Raw genomic sequence first — 24,127 nt, forward strand, 5'->3', positions numbered from 1 at the left:
TATTCTACCTCAAAACATCACCAGGGGGGACTTCCCTGGTGGCGCAGCGGTTGAGAGTCCGCCTGCCGATGCAGGGGACACGGGTTCGTGCCCCGGTCCGGGAAGATCCCACATGCCGCGGAGCGGCTGGGCCCGTGAGCCATGGCCGCTAAGCCTGCGTGTCCGGAGCCTGTGCTCCGCAACGGGAGAGGCCACAACAGTGAGACGCCCGCGTACCGCAAAAAAAAAAACAAAAAAAAACAAAAACCAAAAACATCACCAGGAGTTAAAATAAAAGACACGTTGTTAGTCAGAAGTCCATGCAGGTGAGACAGGAGGGAGACTCGTGTAAACACGAGCGCGTTTGGACCACCGTTCATTTCTTTCAGACTCAGCTGTATGTTTTCAGTTTTTCACCCAGCAAGGCTTGCCCAGTTTGGACACTGTTGAGGAGGAAACTGGTTTTAACGTCAGCACGTCACAGACAACCTCCCTTCCTGACGCCCCCTACTCCCCACGTGTCCCCACGTGTCTTCTTCAGCTCTGATGTAAGCCTGGGCCCCTAGGAAGGGCCTGGGGCTCGTTCACACTCGGGAACAAAATGGAAAGATCAGTCTTTCACTTTGTGAGGGAGCTGGGACGATCCTGACGAGAGTGGACATGGTGGGATAAAGGCACGGACAGGGCAGGAGTGAGGAGACCGCAGTTGGGGAGCAGCTGCCCTGAGGGCACCTGGTGAGCAAGTGAATTGCAGCAAAGGCCACAGGCCCTGTGGAGCGGCTCTGGAGGTCCTGGTATGAGATTGCAGGGGGACTCTCATCCGAGCTCCCTTTACTGTGTAGGGCCCTTACTTTAGATGTCAGCCTGGCCATCTGGGGAGGCGAGTTAGGAGGGCCCAGACCGGAGGCAGGAAGACCTACACGGAGGCTGCTGTGAGCATCCTGGAAGAGGCGGGTGTCTGGGCCAGGGCAGGGGCAGGATGGGGGAGACTCGGAGGACTTGGGGCCAGGCCAGAGGAGCTGTGTGTCTCCATGAGGTGTCCCCAGAGTGCCCACCTGACACCCAGGAGGAAGGTAGGATACCTAGGGTAAGGTTGGTCCCTCGAATCCAGCGATCTTGCAAATGTGTTTGGAGCCCTCGCCATGGGGCCACGTCTGAGGCTGGCCCACTTAGAGGCATAAAGAGGACTGAGCGTCTGAAGCCAGGATTCCAACAAGGAAGGATGGTCTCCTTCCAGACACAAGGGCTTTGTGATGGTCATGTGAGGGAAGCAGCACCACACAGGTGGCAGAGAAATTGGGCTGAATGATTGGAGTAATTCTATGTGCAAGTGTCCTAAGCCATTTGGAGTGACAGGACCATAACCCTGGCTCCTGACACCCAGTCCTGTGGCTCACGGGCCAGTGTCTTCCAAAGAGCCACAGACCCAAGACTTCAGCATCCTTTGTTCAAAGCTGCAGCCATGTTGTGCCCAGGGCACCGAGGCTGGAGACACTGCTCTGGCCCCCCACCTCAGGCTCCCCCTTCCCATCCACCTTCCCATGAGGTTGTGGACCTGGAGGCGCAGAACCAAAAAGAAATCTCCCATCTCAGCAAGATGCTGTTTTCAACTCTCCTGAGAAGGATCAGCTGGAAAATGAAATAGAAATGAGTCCTGGAGGGCCGGGAGAAGCAAGTGAGATGAGAGGTAGGGAAGACTGAAGAAAAGGCCAAGGGAAGGGGAAGCAGGAGCTGGGGAGGAAAAAGTCATGGAGGTTTAAGGAGGAAAAAACAGTGACAAAGTATATGGGCTTTGGAGTCAGACCATCGTGAGTTCGCGCATTCGGAACCTCGGTCTCCTCATCAATAAAATGGGCGCACAGTGGGTCACTTAGCTCAAGGATTGGCATCTAGGAGGCGCTCAGTAAATGGCAGCTGTTGTTGCTGTTTGCTGCCAAAAGGAGCACTGGAAACAGAGTCCGGGCTCGTGCTCTTGCAGACACCAATTTGCTGTGTGTCACATAAAAGAAGCTTGGTCAGACGGCCTCTCCTCGCAGGCCCCTCCAGTGGAAAGCTTTATGGTTCTGAGGGGGAAAGTTGGAGAGACAGAAGGCACTGAAGGGAGGTAGGCGGGCAGTCTGGAAATGTGCACCCAACCGGTCCCTCGGGGGAGGGCTCCACTTGGCACCAAATCTTTCACCCCACAAACTTGACTTTAGAAACCACAAGTGGATGACACACACCACAGATGTGGGCGGCTTTGGGAATGTTTTTGGTTTTGGCTTTCATTTCTTAAGATCAATATTCACTCTTCTTTATTTGCTGTCATAACGAAAATAGATTTTTTTAATGTCCCAAATATACAAATATCACTGACGCACACACATTCCAGAAAAGCTGAAGTCTGAGCTGCTACAAGGTCAGGGAGCAGGAGATGGCCTGGCCTCATGGCCACAGACAAGGACCTGGCAGGAAGCTGGCCACTGGCTCAATTCCACAGGGGTCCCAGGGGAGAGCCGGGGGTCTCGGGATGAGGTACTGAGGGGGACCATGGTGGATGGCTTTCTGGGCCCTCCAGGGGGTGTCTCCATCCCAGCAGACCCACGGGAAAGGCCTCTCAACCATGGAGAAGCTGGGTGTGTGTCATCCTGAGATATCCCAATGGCCTCAAAGTGCCCCACTGACCACCAGTCACCAGGAGAAAGGTCCCCGCCACGTCCTTCCCAGAGACACCTACTCTGGAGTGGCTGGTCACAGGTGGTGGACAAGTTTTCGCCAGAGACCCTGGCCCTGTCCCTTCTTATCTGGCCTCCTAAGAAGGATCCAAGACCAGGAAAATGCTTCAGTTTGAAAAAAAGGAATCTGTCCATCCGTATATAAAATACATATTGTTAGCCGGAGATGGACAAATGCAGGACCAGGAGCCTCCCAGAGATGGCATCTGGACAGATGGTGGCCTCAGTCCCAGCACCTCCTTCAGGGCTGGTCCCTAGGAAGTGACTTCTCTGGAGGACCAGCTGACACCCTTTCCGTTCTGGAAACACGGAGGCTGAGCAGGCAGGGCCGGTGGGGAGGGAGCCCTCCTCACGAGGGTCTGCGGGGCTTCCAGGGCGACAGGGACTGCCCACCCCTGCCCACCGTGCGTCTCTGAGCCTTGAGTGCAGTCAGAAGAGGCAGGAGCCCCGCAGGCCGCGGGCCTGGCGCAGGTCGGCCGACAGGGAACGGCTCATGAGCTTGGTGGTGGAGCGGACGCTCTCGGCAGCCTGGACCGCTCGGCTCAGGGCCTTGTTGAGCTCCTCCAGGTCCAGCTGGATGGAGTGCCGGGGTCTCCCGGCCGGCCGAGAGGAGACTGCGGGGGGCCACTCGGCAGCTGCTCGGGCTGAGGTAGGTGCTGCAGGCGCGTAGTACCTGGGGAGAGACATGAGTGCGTTCACTGACCGCGGAGAGGGCTGGGGGCTTCTCAGCCCCAGCTCAGCCCCTACATTCTGAGTCTCAGTTTCTTCACCTCTAAAATGAGAAAAAGGACCCCCGCTGAGGGATGTGTTAGAGGGGTGAAGCAAGGTAAACGGGAGTGCCTGAACCAGAACAGTCCTCAAAAAATGGTCCGTTTCATCTACCCGTTCATTGAACAAATGCTAATGGAACATATATGTGCCAGCCAGTGCACTAGGGCCTGAGGTCACCATGGTGAATGAACAACACCGACCCCGCCCGCCGCCTTCTTGGAGCTTCTAGTCTGAGAGCCTGGAAGACCAGGCTCACCCCAGGCTCTGGAGCAAAGCCCCTTCATCAGAGAGGTCATGTATGGAGCCCTATTTGTCAGGTGGGAACGCTGGAGAAACGTGATAATAATAATTAGGATTCTGCAGGAGTGAGAGGGTCTGGCTCCACCCATTCCCCCCAGCCTGGTCCTGCAGGAATGTACGGTGTTGTTTAAAAGTTCTGGGGGGGCTTCCCTGGTGGCGCAGTGGTTGAGAGTCCGCCTGCTGATGCAGGGGACACAGGTTCGTGTCCCGGTCCGGGAAGATCCCACATGCCGCGGAGCGGCTGGGCCCGTGAGCCATGGCCGCTGAGCCTGTGCGTCCGGAGCCTGTACTCCGCAACGGGAGAGGCCACAACAGTGAGAGGCCCACGTACAGCAAAAAAAAAAAAGTTCTGGGAAAAACCGGCTGAGGAGCCATGAGCTGAAGCACAGGTTTCTCCAAGAAATGACTACTGCATTCCTCCAAGGATGCCAAGTTTAGGGTTCAAAGAAACCGATGCTGGGCAAGAAGAGGGCGTGGCACCTGTGGAGTAAAGTGTGTAGGAAAGAGAGGGACAAAGAAGCATGTTCCCTAAATAGAACAGGAATGGGTTTAGGAGAACTTGGCCGGAGACATTCACTGGTGTTTTGCTTGGCACGCTGTAAACTCTGGTCTTATTCCTGACCCTTCACTTTCTAAATTGCATTATTGCACAGCGTGAAAAAAGGGCTTTGCTAGGATCTGAACAGATGTCTCTCCAAACAAGATGTACAAATGGCCAACAAGCACATGAAAAGATGCTCAACATCATTAGCCAGCAGGGAAATGCAAATCAAAACCACATGAGATGCCACTTCACACACTCCCCACCCACTGGGTGTCCTCAGAGACACTCACTGCTAAAAGCAAAAAGATAGCAATGAGTGTCTGTGAGGATGTGGGGAGACCGGGACCCTCAAACACTGCTGGTGGGAGTGTAAAATGGTGCCACTGCTTTGGAAAGCGGTTCCTCAGTTAAACACGGCGCCTGGCCTGGGGCTGGCATCCTCATCGTCAGGACCCGTTTGCCAGGCTCTGAGATAAGTCCTTTACCAGCACTGTCTTGATTATTCGGTAGGTACTTTTATACTTATCTTACAGATGAGCAAAGTGAAGCTCGGAGAAGCTAAGTGATGCAGGAAGCTCCCCAGGTCCTGGCCACCAGCACGACCATGAACAAGCTACATCATTCTCAAGGGGTCCGTTTCTCCATGGAAAACAGCCATATTTAGCTACCTCCCAGGGTAGATCCAACAGGAAAATTCAGGTTAGAAGCTCTGTGTGCCCAGTGCTCCGTAAATCTCAGCTGCTGAGGACTCCCCCAGAGTCGAAGAGCTGGAAGGAGCAGTACTGGATTTAAACCCAGAGCTAATTAGCTCCCAGGAGATGCTGATACGTATCATCTGAACTGAATGAATGGGCTTCTTGAATCCAGTTCCCTCCCTTAAGGGCAGACTAGCTGGTGTAACTACTGCGTTCCCACACACCCCTGCCTTCTGATAATTCCGACGACCAGCTTGGCCTGAAAGTTACCCCAAACTCCCCCTAGGGCAGAAGCTACAAAACAGAACAAACAACAACCAAGAAACCCCCCAAAACGAAAAAACTGGCTAGAAAGCCTCTGCTGCAGAGGCTATAACGTGGCTGGCCAGCAGGCGGCAGCACAGGCCCATTCAGCTTTCTAAGGGTTCCTGGCCTCAGCCACTGAGCATGCTCGGTCCTGCTGACGGGCAGCTGGAGAAACTTCAGGGTGGCATCAGCCCCAATTCCAGTAGCATTAGAAGCACTGTGGTTACTGGCCACCTTCTAAGTACTATGGGCTTGCTATGCATCAGTTCACTTAATCCTCACCACAACCCATTTCACAGAAGGAAAAACTGAGGCACAGGAGCAAAGTGACCTGCTGGCCTGGTCTGTTGGGCACTAAAGCTCAGGGTCTTTCCCCTTCCCCACGGCCTGTCCAGGCCAGAGGACACCAACCTGGCTAGTTCTGCCCACAGGTCTGAGCCTGGAAGGATCTGGAATGGCCTCAGTAGAGACCCATGGCTACCGTGGACGCTCAGAGCTTTCTCCTGGGCCACCAAATTCCAGGCAAACCCTTTCCTGTCCAACGAATCAGAGGCCTGAGCATGCAGTACGGCCTCTCTTAACTGCTGGAGCAGAGGGTTCCTTAACAACCCACCCCATCTCAGCTGAGAGGAAAGCAAGAAACCGCGCTGTAGGCAGGACTCCTCATGGAGCTGGATGGAGCCTGGGCCTCTGCTCCTGCCAAGCGCCAGCCCTGATGGAAACTCTGGCCTCTTGCTGCTCACAGACACAGGCTTCTGACAACACACCACTGAAGAGGACCCCCGACCCAGTCATTTTACAGTGAGGGAAACTGAGGCATAGAACTAGCTGATGACAGGAGAAGGAGAAAGATCTCCTAATTCCAGGGTCCAGGCCTTTTTTTTCCTGCACAATCCCGTCATGTTGAAGCCACCTTTCCTCATTTTTTCCTCTTACTAATGACAATATTAACAGCAGCAGCATTTGCTGTGATGACAAAAGCTGCCGTTTATTCAGCAAAGAGCATTTGCTGGCACCGCACTACGAACCCCACAAACAGCTCGTGGGGCTCTCGCCACCTGCCTCGTTCAATCCTCATACAACTGTACGTGACTGAGACTCTGACCCCATTTAACAGATGGGAAAAGCGAGGCTCAGAGAGGAAGTAGCTTTACCAAGGCCACACCACTAATAAGCGGCAGACCGGATTCCAGTACAGCTCTGACTCTAAAACCTGGACCATTTCCGCCTCAACTGCTGTGCTTTTTCTGTCTTGACTGATGGTACATCCAAATCCATGTAAAAAGTGATTGCTCCTCTGGCCGTGGACCTGACCAGTATGCCTATAAACTGTCAAGGCCATCGGGAACAAGGAACATCTGAGAAACTGTCTCAGCCAGGAGGAGCCTGAGAGATGTGACAACTAAATGCATGTGGTAACTTGTGGGGTGGGGGGGATCCTGGAACAGAAAAAGCACTTCAGGTAAAAACTAAGAAACCTGAACGAACTGTGGACTTTAGTTAATAACAATGTATTAATCATGGTTCACTGACTGCACTATACCATATCAAGGTGAGAAGTACATAACAGAAGAAACTGTGTTAGGGGGGTGGTATAGGAGAGCTCTCTGTGTTATCTGTTCCACTTCTCTATAAATCTAAAACTGTTCTAAAAATAAAGCCTAGTTTTTGAAAAAGTATTACTTGCTCTCTGAGAAGTCCCATAAGGAGATGGAAGATGGTTAAGGTCCTAGGTGCCCCTGAGTCTGTAAGAGGTCAGGGCCCTCTGCCAGCCTCCTTCACTGCTGGGTCCCCAGGGCCAAGCACTCTCACTGGTGCCCAGAGAGCATTCAGGGTTTGTTGAGTGACTGCATGAGTGTTGGCGGGGGGAAACACAGGACTACTCAGTGCCCGAGTTCTCAGCTACCCAACTCAGGTCTGAATGCTAATTGTTAAGCGATTCAGACAGAAAGGCTAGGAGGGTTGGAACGGAAGGTTCTTACACAGTGGCTGATGGATAAGGCACGAGGGGAACCGAGGAGACGTAGGCAAAGGCAGGAGGGGCTGGTGCTGAGGGCGCAGCAGCCAGATACCACAGTGCAGGAGGAGGCCCGGGTGACGACCCTGTCCGCTTGCTCCTTTGTTTGGGGCTGGAGGTAGAAGATGCGTTTCTCCTGGTGGTGGCCATTTCCGGTGCTATCAGGGAGGGACACCAGAGAGACACAGTCTCACCACTTGGGAAGATCCAACAGAGAACAGAGGGTCCTCCCAGCCCCACCAGCCCCATTAGATCTGGACACGGGGCCGGCCATGCCGGGAGTGCCTTGCTTTGGGGAAGCCAACTCTCATCCAGTTTGCTCCATCCCAGACTGCGCAAGCTGCCACCCCGGCTAAGTGCCCCCTCCCAGGGGCCCACACTGGAATCCAGTGGAGCTGGGGGAAGAGACGGAGCATCTGTCCCTACCAGAGCTGGCTGAGTCTGGGCCCTCCCCCTTGGAGGAGGACCCAACTCGACCACACAGGGGACATCGCTGGGTCTCAGTGTGAGATGGTCCCAGTGGGTCCTTGGTGCCAGCATCACCTGGAAGAGGAAGCAGAGACGTCAGGAGAGGATTATGTCTAAGTCACTGGGCCCCCACAAGCCTCCCGCAGCACTGAGCTTCCCTCAGGGACCACTGCAGAGGAGACAAGCGGCCCCCACTGGGTGACAGCAATATTGATGGTAACCATGACATTGAGAGGCATCTCCTGAGCCAGGCCCTCTGCTCAGGGTCTTCATGCATTAGTTGATCAAATCCAACAAGCCACTGGTCTAGCTACCATCATCACTCCCCCATTTTACAGATGGGCAAACTGAGGCTCCAAAAGGTTGAATAATTTGCCAAGTCTCAGAGCTGGGAAGCAGTGGTCCTCTGTCTGATCTCAAGCCTGGTTCTCCCGACTGGAGCCCTTGTACCTATGGGTCATCCTCCACAGTGACACAGGCCCATTCTCCAGGTGGGACCAGCCCACAACGGCCCCTGGGTACCAGGGTGAGTCAGTGGAGGCCTAGTGAGCAGAAGGAGAGTGGGCATCCTGGTTCTCTTCCTGCACAAATCCTCAGCACCACAACTGGGAGAATTCCAGGGTCCATCTGCTTCTCCTTCAGGCCTCAGCTCAGCGTCACTCCCTCTGGGAAGTCCCACCACCCACCGGGCTGAGTTATGTGCTCCCCCACCCCAGTTCTGACCATTCTGTTTCATCTGCTTAGCTAAAGAGTTTGTTAGGGACAAGGCCCAGGGCCCAGTATGGGAAGGTGCTGAATAAATGAATGAGTGGTAGGCTTATTGGGACTCTAGCAAAGGCGCAGCCATATAGTGGTGAAGAGCCAGGGCTTTAGAGTCACAAAGACCTGGGTTCAAATCCTGACTCTACCACTCGTAAGTTGTGTGCCCTTGGGCAAGTTACTTAACTTCTCGGAGCCTCAGTTTCTTCACTCATATAATGGACATAAGTCATAAAATGTGCAAAACCTACTTCATAGGTTGTGAGGATTAATGTTAGTGCAACCCTTAGCGTGTTGCCCTGTATATAGTAACGGCTTACTAAATGACAGCCCCGTCACTATCATTATTGCTTGAAAGGGCCTCAGAGACCATCTCCAAACCTTTCATTATGGATGCGGAGCCTGAGGCTCAGAGACGTTAAGGAACTTGCCTAATGTCACATAGCGTGTCGGTGGCAGAACTGGGACTAGAACCTGGTGTCCATATTCTCAGGCCACTTCTCTCCCCACTACCCTTCCCCTAAACTCTTGGGTTTGGGGGAAAGAGTGAGGAGTGGAGGGAGGACAGAGGGGAGATAAGACAATCAGTGCTGCCAGCCCCCCTGCTGCTTGCACCCCTCCCCGCATCAGGACCTTCTGGAATCATGTTCATGTCTTCTCTATGTCAAGGTGAAGGAGAGTGGCTTCAGGCAAAGCACCTGGAGGAATAGATGTGAGGGCAGGACTCCCTGGGAGGGCTAAAAAGACCAGAAAAATAATCTCTTTCCCTTGTCTGTATCTTGACCCGCGCACAGCTCAGGGTGGCCCATGTCTGGCCCAACTGCACCCCCAAGGCCAAGGGCAAGAAGCTGCAGCCTCACAGCCTCGGCCGCTTCTTCAGGTACCATCCCCTACCTGGATCCTCTGTCCTAGCGGGTCGGCAGTGGGGACAGGAGACTGGGCCACTGCCTCTTGGGACAGTCTTGGGGGTCAGAACATGGTACTCCTGGCCTGGGGAAGAAACCATGACAGTCAGTGTCAGTTGGGCGTGGATGCAGAATGGGGGATGATTTAGAAGAAGGATCTCTGTCCTCTTCCTCCAAATGGTTTAACAGTCTCCCTCTCAATCTTTTTCTCATGCACACACACACACACGTGCACACACATGTGATATATGTGCATAAATATGTAGCTATATAATTGTGCATGTACATATACATAAAAACACTTTTATTTGTCTGTTTATTATAAGCTCTCTCCAGACTCCTGTTTCATCTCAGATCCTATTTAGGGACCAGCTGCCTAGTTCTTGATATACAGAAGCAACCAACAAATGCAAGCTCAGTCAGGATTGGAGAGCAGGCCAGGAAGACATGACAAGCAATGACACAGTGTGACGCTACTCCCCCATACCCCGGCTTGCTGGTTAGGATTAGAATGGCTTGGGCATGGAGTCAGTGGTGTTTTCTCTGTGCTCCAAGCAGCTGGGAAATAGGGATAGTCATACTGTGGGTTTCATAGGCTTGGCGGGAGGACTGAATGGGGTCATACCCGTGAGGTATCCTGCCCCGCGCCTGGCAGATGTCAAGTGCTCAAGGTCATCAGAAGGTTGGACAGGGTCTTGGGTCTGCACCCAGCCCTGCCATCCCGTGCCTCGTCCATCCCTGAGTCTCAAATAAGACCTTCAGAATGTTGCCTGATTAATTACTTTTTCTCTCCCCTCTGCCGTGCAGGGTCCCCACTTTATACTCTGTGTGTGTTGCATTGGGGCCCCTGGACGCGCTGCTGCTTTCACTTCTAACCCTCGGCTTCTATCTGCTCTGCTGGGAGACACTGTATCTCATTTCCTGCCTTCTCTGCATCGTATCTGAGGTTAACAGCCCTCCCTCCCAGTGAGGTATGGGTGAGAGCCACGGCTATAATTTACTTACTATAATTCACACATTTACTATAATTGCTTATTTGTTACTGGTCCTCTCTGCTATGCAGTCAGATTCATGAAAGTAGGAGCCGTATCCATATTTGTTTTAATGTTAAGCACTCTGAAATCCTACTATGTGTCACCTCAAGCCTTACTATGTGCCGGGTACCCAGTCCGTGAGACACGGGGCCCCCTGGGGAATCAGAACCTTAAGGCAGTCCAGGAGTGATTCCGTGTTCACCTTGTCACCCAGGTCCTGCAAACGTCAAGCTCTCCTTAAACCGCTTCATGAATGACCAGCTGAACGGGCTTCCCCAGAACCAAGCATGGGCCCCGACAAAGGGGAGGCCTCAGAAACTGTTTGCTGAGTGAATGAATAAACAAACGCACCCAGATTCAAAGAGACAATACTCCCTGATGTTTCTGTATCACACAACTCATAAAAAAACGATAGTATTTCAATGGCCCACTGGCTAAATGGAAGAGCCTTCTCAGGACAGAGACCAACCTGGGGACCATGCCCACCCAGCGCCCCCTCCTGGCCCACCTGTGTATTGGCCCCGGAAGGTGACCCTCTCTGGCCGACCGGTGCTACCCACTCCTCTCCTTCTATTCCGAGCTGCCTGTGGACTGTCCTCGGTGGTCTTGCCCCTCTCAGAGAACAGCCTGGGGGAGGCTGGCTCAGATTCGGAACCTGAGGTGGAAAGAGGGGCATCAGAGGGGGAGGGGGTGGGGGGGTCACATAGTTTAGGGAGTGGGTGGATCACAAGTTCAGGCTCTGGGGCAGGCTTAGATTTTAAACCCAGCTCTGCCCCTTAGTAATCACAGCTGACATATCTGGACCCCTGGCCTTGTGCTAAATGCTTGGCATGCTTCATGTCACGTACCCTCACAGCAACCCCAGGAGCGGACGCTATTATCACTGCACTGTTAGCTGTCCATTTAACTGTGCAGGGCAGGTGAACAACCTGGCCAAGGCCACACAGCTAGAAAGGAGTGAGCTGGGGCCACTGATTCCAGAGCCATATTCCTTCAGGCAAGGCCCTTGTGCTTCCGGGCTTTGGTGTCCTGATCTGCAGAACGTGGATACTACGACCCATCTTGCAGTGACGATTAAGCAAGATGATACACATACACAAAGCCCTTACGGAAACCGCAGCTCGTAGTACGTGCATAGCATACTGCTGCTGTCATTAGAAGTACATGGTATTTCAGAGCACTACAACTACCTAAAAAAGACACCCAAAACCTGCAAGTTTCCTCTAGGGCTGTTGCTGTAGTCCCTGACCACTTAGCCAGCATGCCCAGACTGTGGCCTCCAAAAATCAGTCCAGGCGGGTGGTCACTTACTCAGGGACAATCGAGTCACCTCCCGAGGCACCAAGGAGGACCTGGCTTGCCTCCTTCCTGCGGGGACTGCTTGCTCTGCACCCCCAGGCTCACCAGACAATCTCTCTGTGGATCTACTAGCAAAAGGGAGAGAGAGAGAGATGATGTCACTGGATGAGGTTTCATGCAGCCTTTAAAGATGATCAGTGAGAAGCCCAACCCAGAGAAACGCTTATAACATAAGGAAAGAGGAGAATATGAAAGTCAAAACCAAAGACTCTGGAGTCAGACTCATAGAAAATGGCTCTGAGCCTCTCTGCCCCTCAGTTTCCTCATCTGTCAAATGGGGATAATAGGAGCAATGACTTCAGAGGGTTGTTGGAAGGATTGATAAGACAACGTCCATTAAAAATGTTAACGTAGTGCCCTCCAATAGAAATACTCAGAAGTTAGTTAGTTAAAGATGATTTTACAAGTCATCACAAGTGAATAGCTGCTGAGTGAGTGGGTGAGAGGGTGAGCGTCCTGAAAATGTTCTAGCTCTTCACTTGGGTGATGAGTTCAAGGATATTCACTGTATCATGCTTTATTATTAACACATATGTTTAATATATTCTTCTATGTATCAAATATCACATGGTAAAAAAAAATGTAAGAGTGAATGAATGAGTGAATAAGCGAGAGAGGGATGTGGCTGTGCCTGAGTCCACATGTCTGGGGAGAGCCAGAGGTTGGCCAACTCAACCCTCTGTAGCTCCCACCAGGGCATAGGGGTGGGAGTTTGGGGTTCACCCACCTGCCATAATGGGACCCCCAAGTGGCTGAGGAATCAGCTGGCTGGTCCCGGGCCCGGGCGGGGTGGTCAAAGTTGGACGCTGGGCGCTTCGGGCTGCCCTGGAGGTGCTGGTGCAGGCTGTCCTCCAGCCGGAGCCGGAGCCGGGATACCTCTTCTTGCAGCTCACGGATGGCCTGGCTGGGGTGGGGGGGTGGAGACAGGAGAAAGAACAGATGCACAGTGAACATAGCTGCAGCCGCCGCCTGAGTGCTGCCTGGATGCCAGGTCTTTGTCCTTTTCCAGCAGGCACCGTCCAACTCTGCTGTCGGTGGATTCTCGAACTTCCCTGTGTGTCCGCTTTTCTTGCTACACATTGTGACACCCCTCTGAGTTCATGTCCCTCCCTGCACATTTGGTGAGCAAAGCAGAGCCTTCTTTGAGGTTTACCCAACCTAGCATGCCGGGCCTCTGAGTAACTATTCTGAAGCACCAGTGACAAATTCTCAAGACAGAGGTGAGGATGCAGAGAAGAAAGGGCATTGGCTCAAGGTGCACTTTAAAATCTCAATTCTGACCTGCCTCGGCCCCCGGGCTGCCCTCCCCTTCCTCAACCTCTGTCTGTAGAAACCCTAGCTATCTGTCCAGGCCTGGTTCCTTCCCGCCTTCGCTCAGCACCCGCTCCTGGGTTCCCCCAAACGTTTCCTACGTTGTTCAAGCCCATCTCCCTGCTCCTGGCGGAAGATGCTTGTTTATCTGTCTCCTCAACCAGACAGTGAGCCCCTGGCAGGCAAGGAGTGGGCCTCCCCATCTCACAACCCCTGAGACCTCATAGATGCTCAGAGAATGGCACTGAGCTGGCCTCCAGGCTCCCAGAGGGAGCAGAGTAAAGGTGTGTGTGTGGAGAAGGGACAAAGAGACACACGGTGCTTCCCATCACCAACTGAACGTGAGCAGGCTGGAAGCTGCAGGGGTGCCACAGGCAAGGCTGCTGTCATGCTGGGGAAGCCCCCAAACACAGCCCAACCTGTGATTGGCAAGGTATCTCACGAGCCACTAGCATCTTGGGAGTAAATCCTGTTTGCATTTCTCCCCGATCGGTCCCTGAATCTCTAGGGTCTCATTCTGAGGGTGTCGCTGGCACTGCAGCAGCCAATTCTACCCAGACACTGCTACACACAAACCCCCCTACACACGGGGCATCAGAGTCCAGGCTGGGCACGGCCGTCCTCCAGGCTGAGGCAAGCTCTACGTCTACTGTTCGGACCAGCTTCCGGGGTGAGGGCTCCCCTCAGGGTTAGTTCTTGCCTGGTGGCCCCTGGACTCTTGGTGCCGGCTTCAGCAGACATCAGCCTTCAGATGGGTGCACAGAGGAGGCGGGAGACCTCCCTCTGGCTATGGCCTGGTGCCGGCTTCAGCAGACATCAGCCTTCAGATGGGTGCACAGAGGAGGCGGGAGGCCTCCCTCTGGCTATGGCCTGGCGCTTGTGCGTCTAAGGGCAGTTGGTTCCCCTGGCAATTCCCAGGGCAACGCTTGTTGGGGTTTCCAAGGCAAACCATGAGGGTGGCGGCTGCAGGAGAGTGAGAACTCCGGTCACCAGTTAACCCCTGAAAGGCAGGGCTGAGGCCCCGTGATGGGTGCAGGACTGGGGCGGCTCTGGCTCCCTGTCCAGGCCAAAGGCCGCTGAACGAGAGCCTGGGATTTGGAATACCCCCTTAGGCGTCACTTGTCCTCTCTGGCTTGTTTCTACCAGGATCTCGGTCTTCCTGACCTAATCCTTTAGTGACTGAGTGCCAGATGGCACTTATAAGTCATCTTTCCCTGCAATTTTGCTCCCCCTTCCTAGGTTCCCCATCTCCACATCAGCATCCAACTGGTTGGCCAGCCAACAATCTGAGTCATTCTAAACCTTTCTCTTTCCCTGAACACCCCAAAAGTTAACCAACTCCCAAGTCCTGTGGGCCCAATGCCTAATTATCTCTTTTCAAATGCACCTCCCTTCCCTCCCCACTGGCCCCATAACCTCTCTCCTGGGTGCGGCAGCCTTCTCAGCAATCCCCTGGCCTCTGTTCTCACCCTCACAGTGGTCAGAGAATTCTTTCTAAAACGTAAACCCAACCACGCTTCTCCCTGGCTTAAAGCCTCCCTCATTGTCCTTAGATGAGACTTTCTACATTCATGAATATTCAGTGAGCACCTTTCCTGAGCAGAGCCATCATCCAAACTTCTAACCACATGTGTCTGAGGCCCTCCGAGATCTCCCCCAGGTCTCCCTGTCTTCCTCTCTGCTTTTGTTGTTTAACACCCCACCTCATACTTGAGGATCCGGCTATAATAAACATTTGGTGCCTAAAAGGTGGCGGGCACTCTCTCACCTCTAGGCCTTTGCACATGCTGTTCCCTCTGCTGGGATATTCTTCCATCTCTCTTCCTTCCGGTCTCAGCTGAGATACCACTTCCTCCAGGAAGCCCTCCCTGAAGCCTCTGACTGGGCTAGATGCCCCTTCTCTGTGCTCCCACAGTCCTTCAGCCCTGTGCCATCACACTGGGGGTGCAACCACCTGTTTCTTGGTCCATCCTACAAGATGGTGAGCCTTACGAGCTCAAGGACTGTCTTGCCCACTATTGTATTCCCAGGGGCTGGCATACTGTAGGTAAATAAGCCTCTCATTCCCCTGTAGATATCAGAGGAGACTGCAGGAGTGAACTTACTCAACTCAGGCCTGGAAGCCAACACCCCAACCCAACAAAGGCCTGTGATTGATTATTGGCCAAAAGCTACTCAGAGGAGAAGTAAGAGGACTGACTAATCTCTTTTCCCATTTCTGTTTAATGAAGCAAGGAGAAAACTTTCTCAGTAGAAAAACTGCACTTGGATTAAAAATGAAAAATTGAAAAAACTGTCCCTTCTCAGTTCATACAATGAATGCGTAAACTGCAGAAAACACACCCCTGGGAAGTGCAGACCTGTCTTGGAAGGGAAATGTTGGGGGACAGGCAGAGGGGTCTTAGCACCAGCAAGGTGAACCTCTAGGTCATTTCCCACCGGCTGGAGAAGTGTCCTCAGAATCTAGATCAATGACATCCCACAGGAGCAGCCCTGAGCTGGGAGGCAGGATGCCTGGGTCCGTCTGGCCTCAGCACAGCCGCCACTGGATGGAGACACTAGAAAGCCCGCGCTTCCCGGCTCTATGACGAGCTTGAATCCACAGCACCCAAGTATGCAACTTACTCTCGCCCCGTCCTGGTGAGGAGGAAGGTGGAGGCGGTCTCTGCAGGCCCATGGGGTGGAGCGGCGGCTGCAGGGGCCAGGGTCGGGGGTGGGCTGATGGTCGCGCCATGGGGGAGCTGCTCAGAAAGCTGCTTTCGGCCCTTGAACTCTGAGCCAGGGACCACTAGGGAGGCAGAAAGGGGTCAGAGTGAGTTCACACAGAGAGGACCCTTGAAGTGAGAACCTGTGCGGGTGGAAGGGTGCTGGGGGTGAAGAGATGGGGCCCGGCTGAGGTCATGAATGAAGCTCCTATCGAGGTCGATGACCCTCAAAACAGGAAGAAGATGTGGTTTTTGCTGGGAGCAAAGTGGGCCTGCAGAGCTGTTTATAACTAGATTTCCCTCCACCATCCACCATTTCGGCATCAGATCCAAGTCTCCAGGGCCTTCCCCCTACAAAGAGCCCCCTGCTCCTCCATGAGGGTCCCCAGACTCTGTGCATCACCAGGGTGCTCTGGGACTGGCTTCGGAGCCTCACCTCCCTCTGAAATTAGTCACACCTTTGCCTGTGTGCATGTTTCTTGGGGGAGCATTCAAAACTTTAACTAGCCTCTCAAAGGGATGGGTGACCAGAGGTTACAAACCACTCATCTGGCCCGTGCATTAAAACAATGAGCCCTTGGAAAACGAATCAGCGATATATAAAGGAACAAACTATCGATTCATGGAGCAATCTAGATGAGTCTCCAGAAAAGCATGCTGAGTGAAAAAGAAGCCAATCCCAAAAGGTTACATATTATACGATTCCATTGCTATAACGTTCTTGAAATGACAAAATTACAGAAATGGAGAACAGATTAGTGGTTACCAGGAGTTAAGGAGGGGGTGACTGTGTCTATAAAAGGGCAACATGAGGGACACTGAGACAGTGGAAATGTTCTGTGTCTTGACTGAATCCATGTCAATATCTGGTTGTGACATTGCTCTATGGTTTTGCAAGATATTATTATTGGGAAGAACTGGGGGAAGGATCTCTGTGTATTATTTCCTACAACTGCATGTGACTCTTTAATTAATTAAACTTTTAACTAAAGTTAAATTTCAAATTTTTAAATGGTGAACCTTAAGAGGCAGAGCTAATCTGAGGACAGTGGTTACCTTTGGGAGGTGTGGGAGTGACTGGGAAGGGCTTGAGGGGGGTCTGGGCTTCTAATCGTGTCGAGTTTCTTGGTCTGTGGTCACTTCGAGAAAATTCATCAATTTATATTCTTTCCTGTATGTTTTATTTCAATAAAAAGTTCACAAGCATTTTTTAAAGGTAAAAAATGAAATCACAGATTTATAGACACAGTGTTCATAACATGGTGTTTAGTGAAAAAAAGGAGGTTACTGGGACTTCCCTGGTGGTCCAGTGGTAAAGAATCCACCTTCCAGTGCAGGGACATGGGTTCGATCCCTGGTCGGGGAACTAAGATCCCCACATGCCAGGGGGCAACTAAGCCTGCACGCTACAACTACTGAGTTCGTGCGCCTCAATGAGAGAGCCCGCGTGCCACAAACTACAGAGGTCACATGCTCTGGAACCCGCGCACCACAAAAAAAAAAAAAAAAGGAGGTTATTAAACATTCACGTATAATATCCCATTTCCATTTGAAGTATTTGTAAATAAACACACACACGCTGACAAAGAAAACAGCTCACAGGTTCTACACCAAAATGTCAGCAGTGACGGTTTTTAGCTTATTATTTTTTCTTTTGTTCCCTTTTGTCCACCTTACCTGCAATTTCAAATTTTCCTACAATGAACCTGTAAGATATTTTGCATCTAAAGGGTAATGCAAGTTTTCTTATGGATTTGATTTTTTTAACCCATGCAATCCAGCCACCCCCAGGTTCTGGCCAACCCAGATGCATCTACTCACCCATCTCAGCCGCCAGTGCCCGCTCCAGGCAGAAGCTGGGTGCCCTCTGCCCGAGAGGACTGTCCTGGCCAGGTGGGAGCCTCTGGGCTCGGCTCCTGGGTATGATGGGCTCAGAGGCTCTTCTGGGTACCGGAAGACCCCTGGTCTGGCGGTGGGAGGTTGCATCTCGGGGCACAGACGGAGTGAAAGACTGGGCTAATGTCCCTCGGGTGCTGGGAGACCATGGAGGGAGAGACACGCTGAGGTCACACAGAAGGAGGCCACAGCCGCCGAGACCCTCCACATGCTAAACCATGAACTCCTGACCTTTGGGACTTGGCACCCCTGGCAGTGCAGTGTTTCTGAGGATACACCCCCATTATCCATGCATTTTCTTTATAAACTGCAGAAGTGTACATCTGCCTACTCACACAAAATTATAAAGCTCAACTTAGTTTTTAGATAATATACAAAGAAATAAAATTTGTAATCCTTCCTTCCCAGGCAGCCCTGGGTAGCCCGAGGGGCATGCATCCAGCTTTGGAGACTATCACTCTACCTGGTGGCTCTGTCATGCCACCCTCCCTACAGACCTTATTCATTCACCATTTCATCATTCATTTGCTCAACAAATATTTATTTCCCAGTCTGTCGATGATTGGTGGAGTGACACTGGGCAAGTCGCTTTCCCTTTCTGAACCTTAGTTCCCCTCTATCAATAAGATAGGGGAAATGAACCGTCCTTGGGGGGATGAAGTGTGGGCTCTGAGAACGCCCAGGCCATCTGTCCCTGTTCTGAGCTCACAGGCACTCTGATTCTCAGGCTATCTCAGGTGTGTACACTGATGGGGTCCCCAGGATACCTGATCTGGGAGAACCGGTGCTCTGGGGTCTGAGTGAGGGGCGACACTCTGCTGGTTTCTGAGCCCACAAAGCCACTGTCTGTCTCGGGGGATGCCATCCAGGGCTCCTGAAAGAGACAGCGTCCCTTTAAATCGGAGAAATGTGCTTGAGGCACACTGGGAAACCCTTCCCAAGTCCTGGACTGGGCCTTACATTCCAGAGGCTCACAGAGAGGGAGGCTGGCCCAGCTCCCAGCAGCCGGGCCCAGGGGGTGAGGGTCCTGCAGCACAAGCACCCAGCCAACCTCAGGGACTCCACGCCCCGAGAAGACCCTGAGTAAGTCCCGCTTCCCTGAGAAGTGGAAGCCAGGGCCCTTGGGAGAGATACTGAGATATCCTGAGTTGAGAACAGAAAGAGGAGCAGAAACGTCCCGTGGCGGGAATGGGATTCTCATGTCCACACGGCTTCCAGGCTGGGCCTGGAACACCTTGGTCCTACCTGACTGCAGAAATGCCCGGGCCTGATGAATTGGGAAAATAAACTTGATCAAATATGCACACCTCCAACACACTGCATCTAATGCAAGGTGCAAAGATGGCCAACAGAGAGACACGGGTGCCTGCCCTCAATGAGTTCATGGTCGAGTACAGACTCCTTACCGTGGGCTCATTAGGACTACAGGGGTGTGTGTGTGTGTATGTGTACACATGCATACGTATGTGTTTTTCTATGGGAGGATCCATCACATAAGTCACATTTCCACAGTGATTTGTGATTCCTGCAAATCGCAAGCTCTCATAGGAGAAAGGGGAGCTCCTGGCGGAGGGACGGGGGTGTGGGGAGCTATGGCACAAGCCCTGAATGTTGGGCAGGACTGTGACTGGCAAGGGCAGGAGTAGCAGGCATTCTGAGCAAAGGCCTGGAGGCAGGAGGCTCCAGGAGATGCAGGGAATGGCCCTGAGGCTCTGAGCCCATGCCCCGTGCAGACGCATACCTCCAGGTGGGGCCCACCAGCTTGGCACGGAGACTTCAGTGGAAGGCGCTCAGAGATGCCACTTCCCTCTAGGCTGGTCAGACTGCTCTGGTGGGACTCCGCAGACTTGGTGCCCTGAGGTGGGGGGGGCCTGCTTGGGCCTGAAGGAGCTGCCTCAGCTTTGTCCATGCCCTGCAGGTGCCTGTCTCTGCCCACGGATGCGTGGAAGTCTGCTGGCTTCACAGACGCCATCTGCTCCACGGTTTCTCTGGCAGGGAAGGAGAGGCACACTGGCCCTGAGCCGTGGCATGGGCTGGGCAGCCCTGTCCCGGTAGCCACACAGTCTAGGGCACAAGCTCTGGAGTCAGGAACCCCTGCGTGCCCACCCTGGTTCTGCCACCCTCTCGCTGTGTGACCTTGGGCAGGGCACATCCCCTCTCTGAACCTCATTTTTCTTAACTGTAAAATAGGGATGCCTAAAAATCCCACCCTATACAGTGCAGCAGAAACAGTGTGGAAAGAGATGCGCTAAAGCATCCTTTCCCAGGCTTCTGGAATTGTCTTCCATCTTCGCCCTTCCAGACATTTCCATCAACTTTTTCAATCTACTCAAAAAGACTTTATGTCACTGTTATAAACAGAAGACCAGTATTTTGTGTTACAAATAGAAACTAACTTTGCAAATAAATACAAGGAACATGAAAACAATATTATCATAGTCTAGATAGATCCTGTTGCTTAGTAAAGGCTCTGGGCCTGAGGCCTGCTTGTTTTCTCTCTCTTTCTCTCTTTTTAAAGGAAGATCAAGAGAGGCACTGAAGACATAATAGCCCTAACTGAGATTTCTCCTTGATGTCCATGGAATGTCTGAGACTGAGAAGGAAAGTAATGTTATTTAATGCTGCATCTGTCCTACCAGAAGCCTCGTCCCACAACATCCAATCATTTCAAATGCTATCAATGGTATATGTTGCACGTTTTGGAGAGACACTGAGCTACAGGTCAGGAAGGCCGTTTCTAAACTGTCTAGCTCACTATGACAATTTCCACCCCTGCGGTTTCTGAGCTGGTGTGGGACAAGCGGGGAAGGCTCATTGACATACTCGACGGGGCCCCCGTGACTTCTCTCAGCCTGTGCTGGGGGCTGTCTGGTGGGGAGCCTGGTGGCCGCTGCTTTTCCTGGAGCTGAAGCTGGCCCCTCAACTTCCAGGGTATGGCCCTGCCCCTCCCCCTCCTCCTCCAGCCTCAGGGCTTCTGGGAGAGACTTCACACTGAGGTACCTGCAGAAGAACACAGAGGGGCGTGACTTCTGCCCAGCAGGGCCAGCAAGGTCCCACCACTGGACCCACCACCCTGGCCTCACTCCTGGTGGGCACTCACCGCTCTAGGAGGCCGTGGAAATCGTGCTCCACCCGCAGCTCCTTGTGCCCGAGCGGGGTCGGGAGGCCCAGCAGCCTGTCCTCTACTTCATTGCTGGTAGCGCTCAGATCCAAGTTCACGTGCAATGGGTGGAGGCCAGCGTTGATGGCGTCGAGCTGGGGCCAGAAAGGAGGAGGGGCAGAGATTCAGCAGACATCTGAGACCACCTTTTAAGGACCCACCTTATGCCAGGCTCATGCTGGGTGCCAAAGAGTAAGAAATAGTTTCGGTTCACTAACCTATCATCCTTTTATGTGTGCACAAGTAGGGACTGGGTCATGCGATCTTTGATACTGACTGCCATTGACTGAGCCCCTGCTACGTGCCAGGCGCTGTACAGACATCACTTCACAACAATCCCACCAGTACCTAGGTTATTACAACCCATTTCACAGACAGGTAACTGAGGCTCAAATGACTTGCCTAAAGTCACACAGAAGTGAGGGGCAGAGCCTAGATTTGAACCCAGATTTCCATTCCAACATGGACACCCAGCCCCTCAAAACACCTTCACCATGGGAGCAGGGGAGCCCCTCAAGATGATGCACTCGAGTTGATTGTCTCTCATGGGGTTGTGACGTGGGCTAGAGAGAATTCTACAAAGCCCCTTCCATGTACAGCCCTTCTCTAGTGTCGCCACCTCTGTGAATAGTCCCCATATTCACCCAGGACTAAAAGTTAGCAGCTTGGAGGTCATCGTTTGCTCCTTTCCTCTCATCACCAATCCAAGTCCAGTCAAATGTACCTTCTAAACCCCTCTCAAGTCCATGCACGTCTCTCCATCTGCCCCGCCACCTCCCCGCTTCTGACCTACCTGCAAATCCTCTGGTATCTTCTCCTGCTGAAAAACCCAGCAGAGTTTAAGACCATCCCCTTGATGTGACCCACACACGTACATCCTGAGGCCCCTGTCTGCCTCCCCAGCCTCCTCCCCTCTCCTGCCTGTCTCCCCTGCCTCTTAGACAACTGCCCTCCTCAGGGTCCATACTCTAAACCACAGGGCCTTTGCACAGGCTGTTTTTCCTGCCAGATGGCTTTTCTGCACCTAGTAATTCCTACTCACCCTCAGATCTCATTTAAACATTACTTCCTCAAGGAAAGTTTCTCTGACCCCCTAAACTCAGATATGTTACCCTGTTATCTACTCTCATAGAACCTCATAATTCTCCTTCAGAGCACTGATCAAAATTATAGTTAAGTAACTGGGTAACTAGTTCAACTAGACAGAAAACTCCATGAGGGTACAGGCCACCTATTATTTCAGTTGTTTTCTACTGAATTCCCACCATGTGTCATGAGTCTCGGCACATGGTACAAACTTCTCAGATATGTCATGAAGAAGTTAATGAATGGAGAAAACAGTGAATGAAGGAACAGTCCAATACGGTTGGGCAAAGAGGTACCTCAGGGCAGAGGGTCTGGATGGCGGGCGTGGGGGCTTGCTCCAAAGGAGGGGGCAGGCCCGTTGGCTGGAGGGGGGAGGGCACAGCTGGGGAGCTGTCCAGAGCCAAGTCTGACCCAGCTGGCTCAGGTTCCTGCTGGTTCTGGTCTATGTGGTCCTTCAGCTCATCCAGGTGAATTCCCAGCTGGAATATCTCTGCCTCCAGCTCCCTGGAACGAGGAAACATCAGGCAGGTCTGGGAGGCTGTGCTTCAGAGCAGAGGCCCCAGAGATGCCCGTGGAGAGTGCATCTGACATCGTAATCTAGATTATGTGGAGAGCAAAATCAACAAGGTGAAAGTGGACGCCGCTGGGAATAAGGAGGCCTCAGCCTGAGTCCCCTTCTGCCACCATGTGGCTGCAGGAGCTTGAGTAAACCCCTGCCCCCTCTGGCCTCAGTTTCCCCATTGTCCAATGAGGGGCTTTAACTCTTATCTCCAAGGTCACTTCTCATTGAAGGGAGTTCCAAAAGGACACAAATCTCAGCCTTCAAGTATCCCCCATCTGGACATGTTGTTAATTGGGATAGGACTTCTCCCTGTTCCCCTAGTGTGTGAATTATGAGGACAAACTGTCCCCCTCCTGGTGGGAACCCAGGGCCTGACCCTTCTGTCCTTGGAGGCCTCTCTCCCCAGCATGTACCTGCCGGGATCAAATCTCCCGGGCGTCCCCGTGGAGCCGGCAAGCTGCTGGGCCAGGTGTTGCTCCCTGCAGGCCTTCAGATACTCCTCCTCCAAGGCCGCGTGGACAGCCTTTAGCTGCTGGAAGACCTGAAACCAGACAGGCCAGGAAGACTTGAGTGCCCAGCCCCCGTGGGCTCCACCCTTGCAGACACAGTGGACGAGACAGCTCTTTGGGGGAGGGGAGGGGCATGGGATTCTGGGACTGTGGAGGCCTCCGGGCCCCGGAATATCTGGAAGGCTGGGGTTGGTACCCTCTGGAGGCTGCTCACTCTGGTCAATCTCCCTGCCATCAGATTGGTATGGCAGAGGCATGGCTTAGAGCACTGGCACCAGCCCCGGAGGGTACCAGTCCTTCCTGGGTAGACCTACAAGAACCCAATGTTCCATGATGGTCATAGTGTCAAATATGCTATCACTATATCCCCATAAGGACCTAGTACTTGAGACACCTTAGATCCTCATCCTCGATTCTCAGAACAGCGGATTTTGGAACATTAGTCGTTCTTTTCCCAAATCCTTATAGACTATCACAACAGATGGTATTATCATCACCATCACACTGTTGATAATGACAGCTAACATTTATGAGCACTGAGGCTCTGTGTAAAGCCCTTTGCATTATTCATTTGATCCTCAACATAAGCCTAATGAGAGGGTAACTTACCATCTTCATTTAAACAGGATGCAACTACAGCACAGAGAGATTACTTAAGTCAGTGAAGGTCACACAGAGTCGGGATATGAACCCAGGCCCTCTAGCTCCAGAGCTCATGGTCCCAATGATTATGCTAGGTCCCCACGGTAAACATGATCGTAGCTAACTCGTGGGAGGTTAAAACTATGGGAGGTGGGCTCATTATCCCTGGCTTTTTATCATCCTCATCTCACTCATCTTATGCTGACGATAGGCTGAGGCCAAGGACAACTTAGAGTCCAGCCCCCTGTCAAACTTTATCTTCCAACAGCTCTCAATCTCCCTGCATATGGGGGAATCAGGAGGGGGGGAAGAAAAAGAATGGTTTTGATTTTCAAGGTCCTTGATCATCCACTCAGTGAGATAGTACAATCCATATCACATTTTGTAATTGGAGAATGTGTGTAA

At 52.6% G+C, this 24,127-nt stretch overlaps 1 protein-coding gene across 3 annotated transcripts in view; it reads right to left on the reverse strand.

The window, feature by feature from the left end:
• Window positions 1-2,256: 2,256 nt before the first annotated feature.
• Window positions 2,257-24,127, reverse strand: part of AKNA (AT-hook transcription factor) — a 47,708-nt gene continuing 25,837 nt past the window's right edge. The window contains exons 8-22 of one of the 3 annotated variants that reach the window (XM_029202385.1): window positions 22,985-23,112; window positions 22,306-22,513; window positions 20,864-21,018; window positions 20,587-20,763; window positions 19,505-19,751; window positions 18,531-18,637; window positions 17,689-17,900; window positions 15,788-15,950; window positions 12,579-12,755; window positions 11,804-11,916; window positions 11,001-11,147; window positions 9,448-9,543; window positions 7,753-7,869; window positions 7,292-7,484; window positions 2,257-3,366 (exon numbers count right to left, since the gene is read on the reverse strand). In XM_029202385.1, the coding sequence (XP_029058218.1) occupies window positions 3,123-3,366; window positions 7,292-7,484; window positions 7,753-7,869; window positions 9,448-9,543; window positions 11,001-11,147; window positions 11,804-11,916; window positions 12,579-12,755; window positions 15,788-15,950; window positions 17,689-17,900; window positions 18,531-18,637; window positions 19,505-19,751; window positions 20,587-20,763; window positions 20,864-21,018; window positions 22,306-22,513; window positions 22,985-23,112 (2,484 nt within the window). In that variant the 3' untranslated portion in view covers window positions 2,257-3,122. Of the gene's footprint in view, window positions 3,367-7,291; window positions 7,485-7,752; window positions 7,870-9,447; window positions 9,544-11,000; window positions 11,148-11,803; window positions 11,920-12,578; window positions 12,756-15,787; window positions 15,951-17,688; window positions 17,901-18,530; window positions 18,638-19,504; window positions 19,752-20,586; window positions 20,764-20,863; window positions 21,019-22,305; window positions 22,514-22,984; window positions 23,113-24,127 lie in introns of all 3 variants that reach the window. The other 2 variants (XM_029202384.1, XM_029202386.1) reach the window with 2 other exon arrangements.

Source organism: Monodon monoceros, unplaced genomic scaffold (assembly GCF_005190385.1).
Source record: "Monodon monoceros isolate NGI ecotype Baffin Bay Population unplaced genomic scaffold, NGI_Narwhal_1 Super_Scaffold_5, whole genome shotgun sequence".
Classification (NCBI taxonomy): Eukaryota; Metazoa; Chordata; class Mammalia; order Artiodactyla; family Monodontidae; genus Monodon; species Monodon monoceros.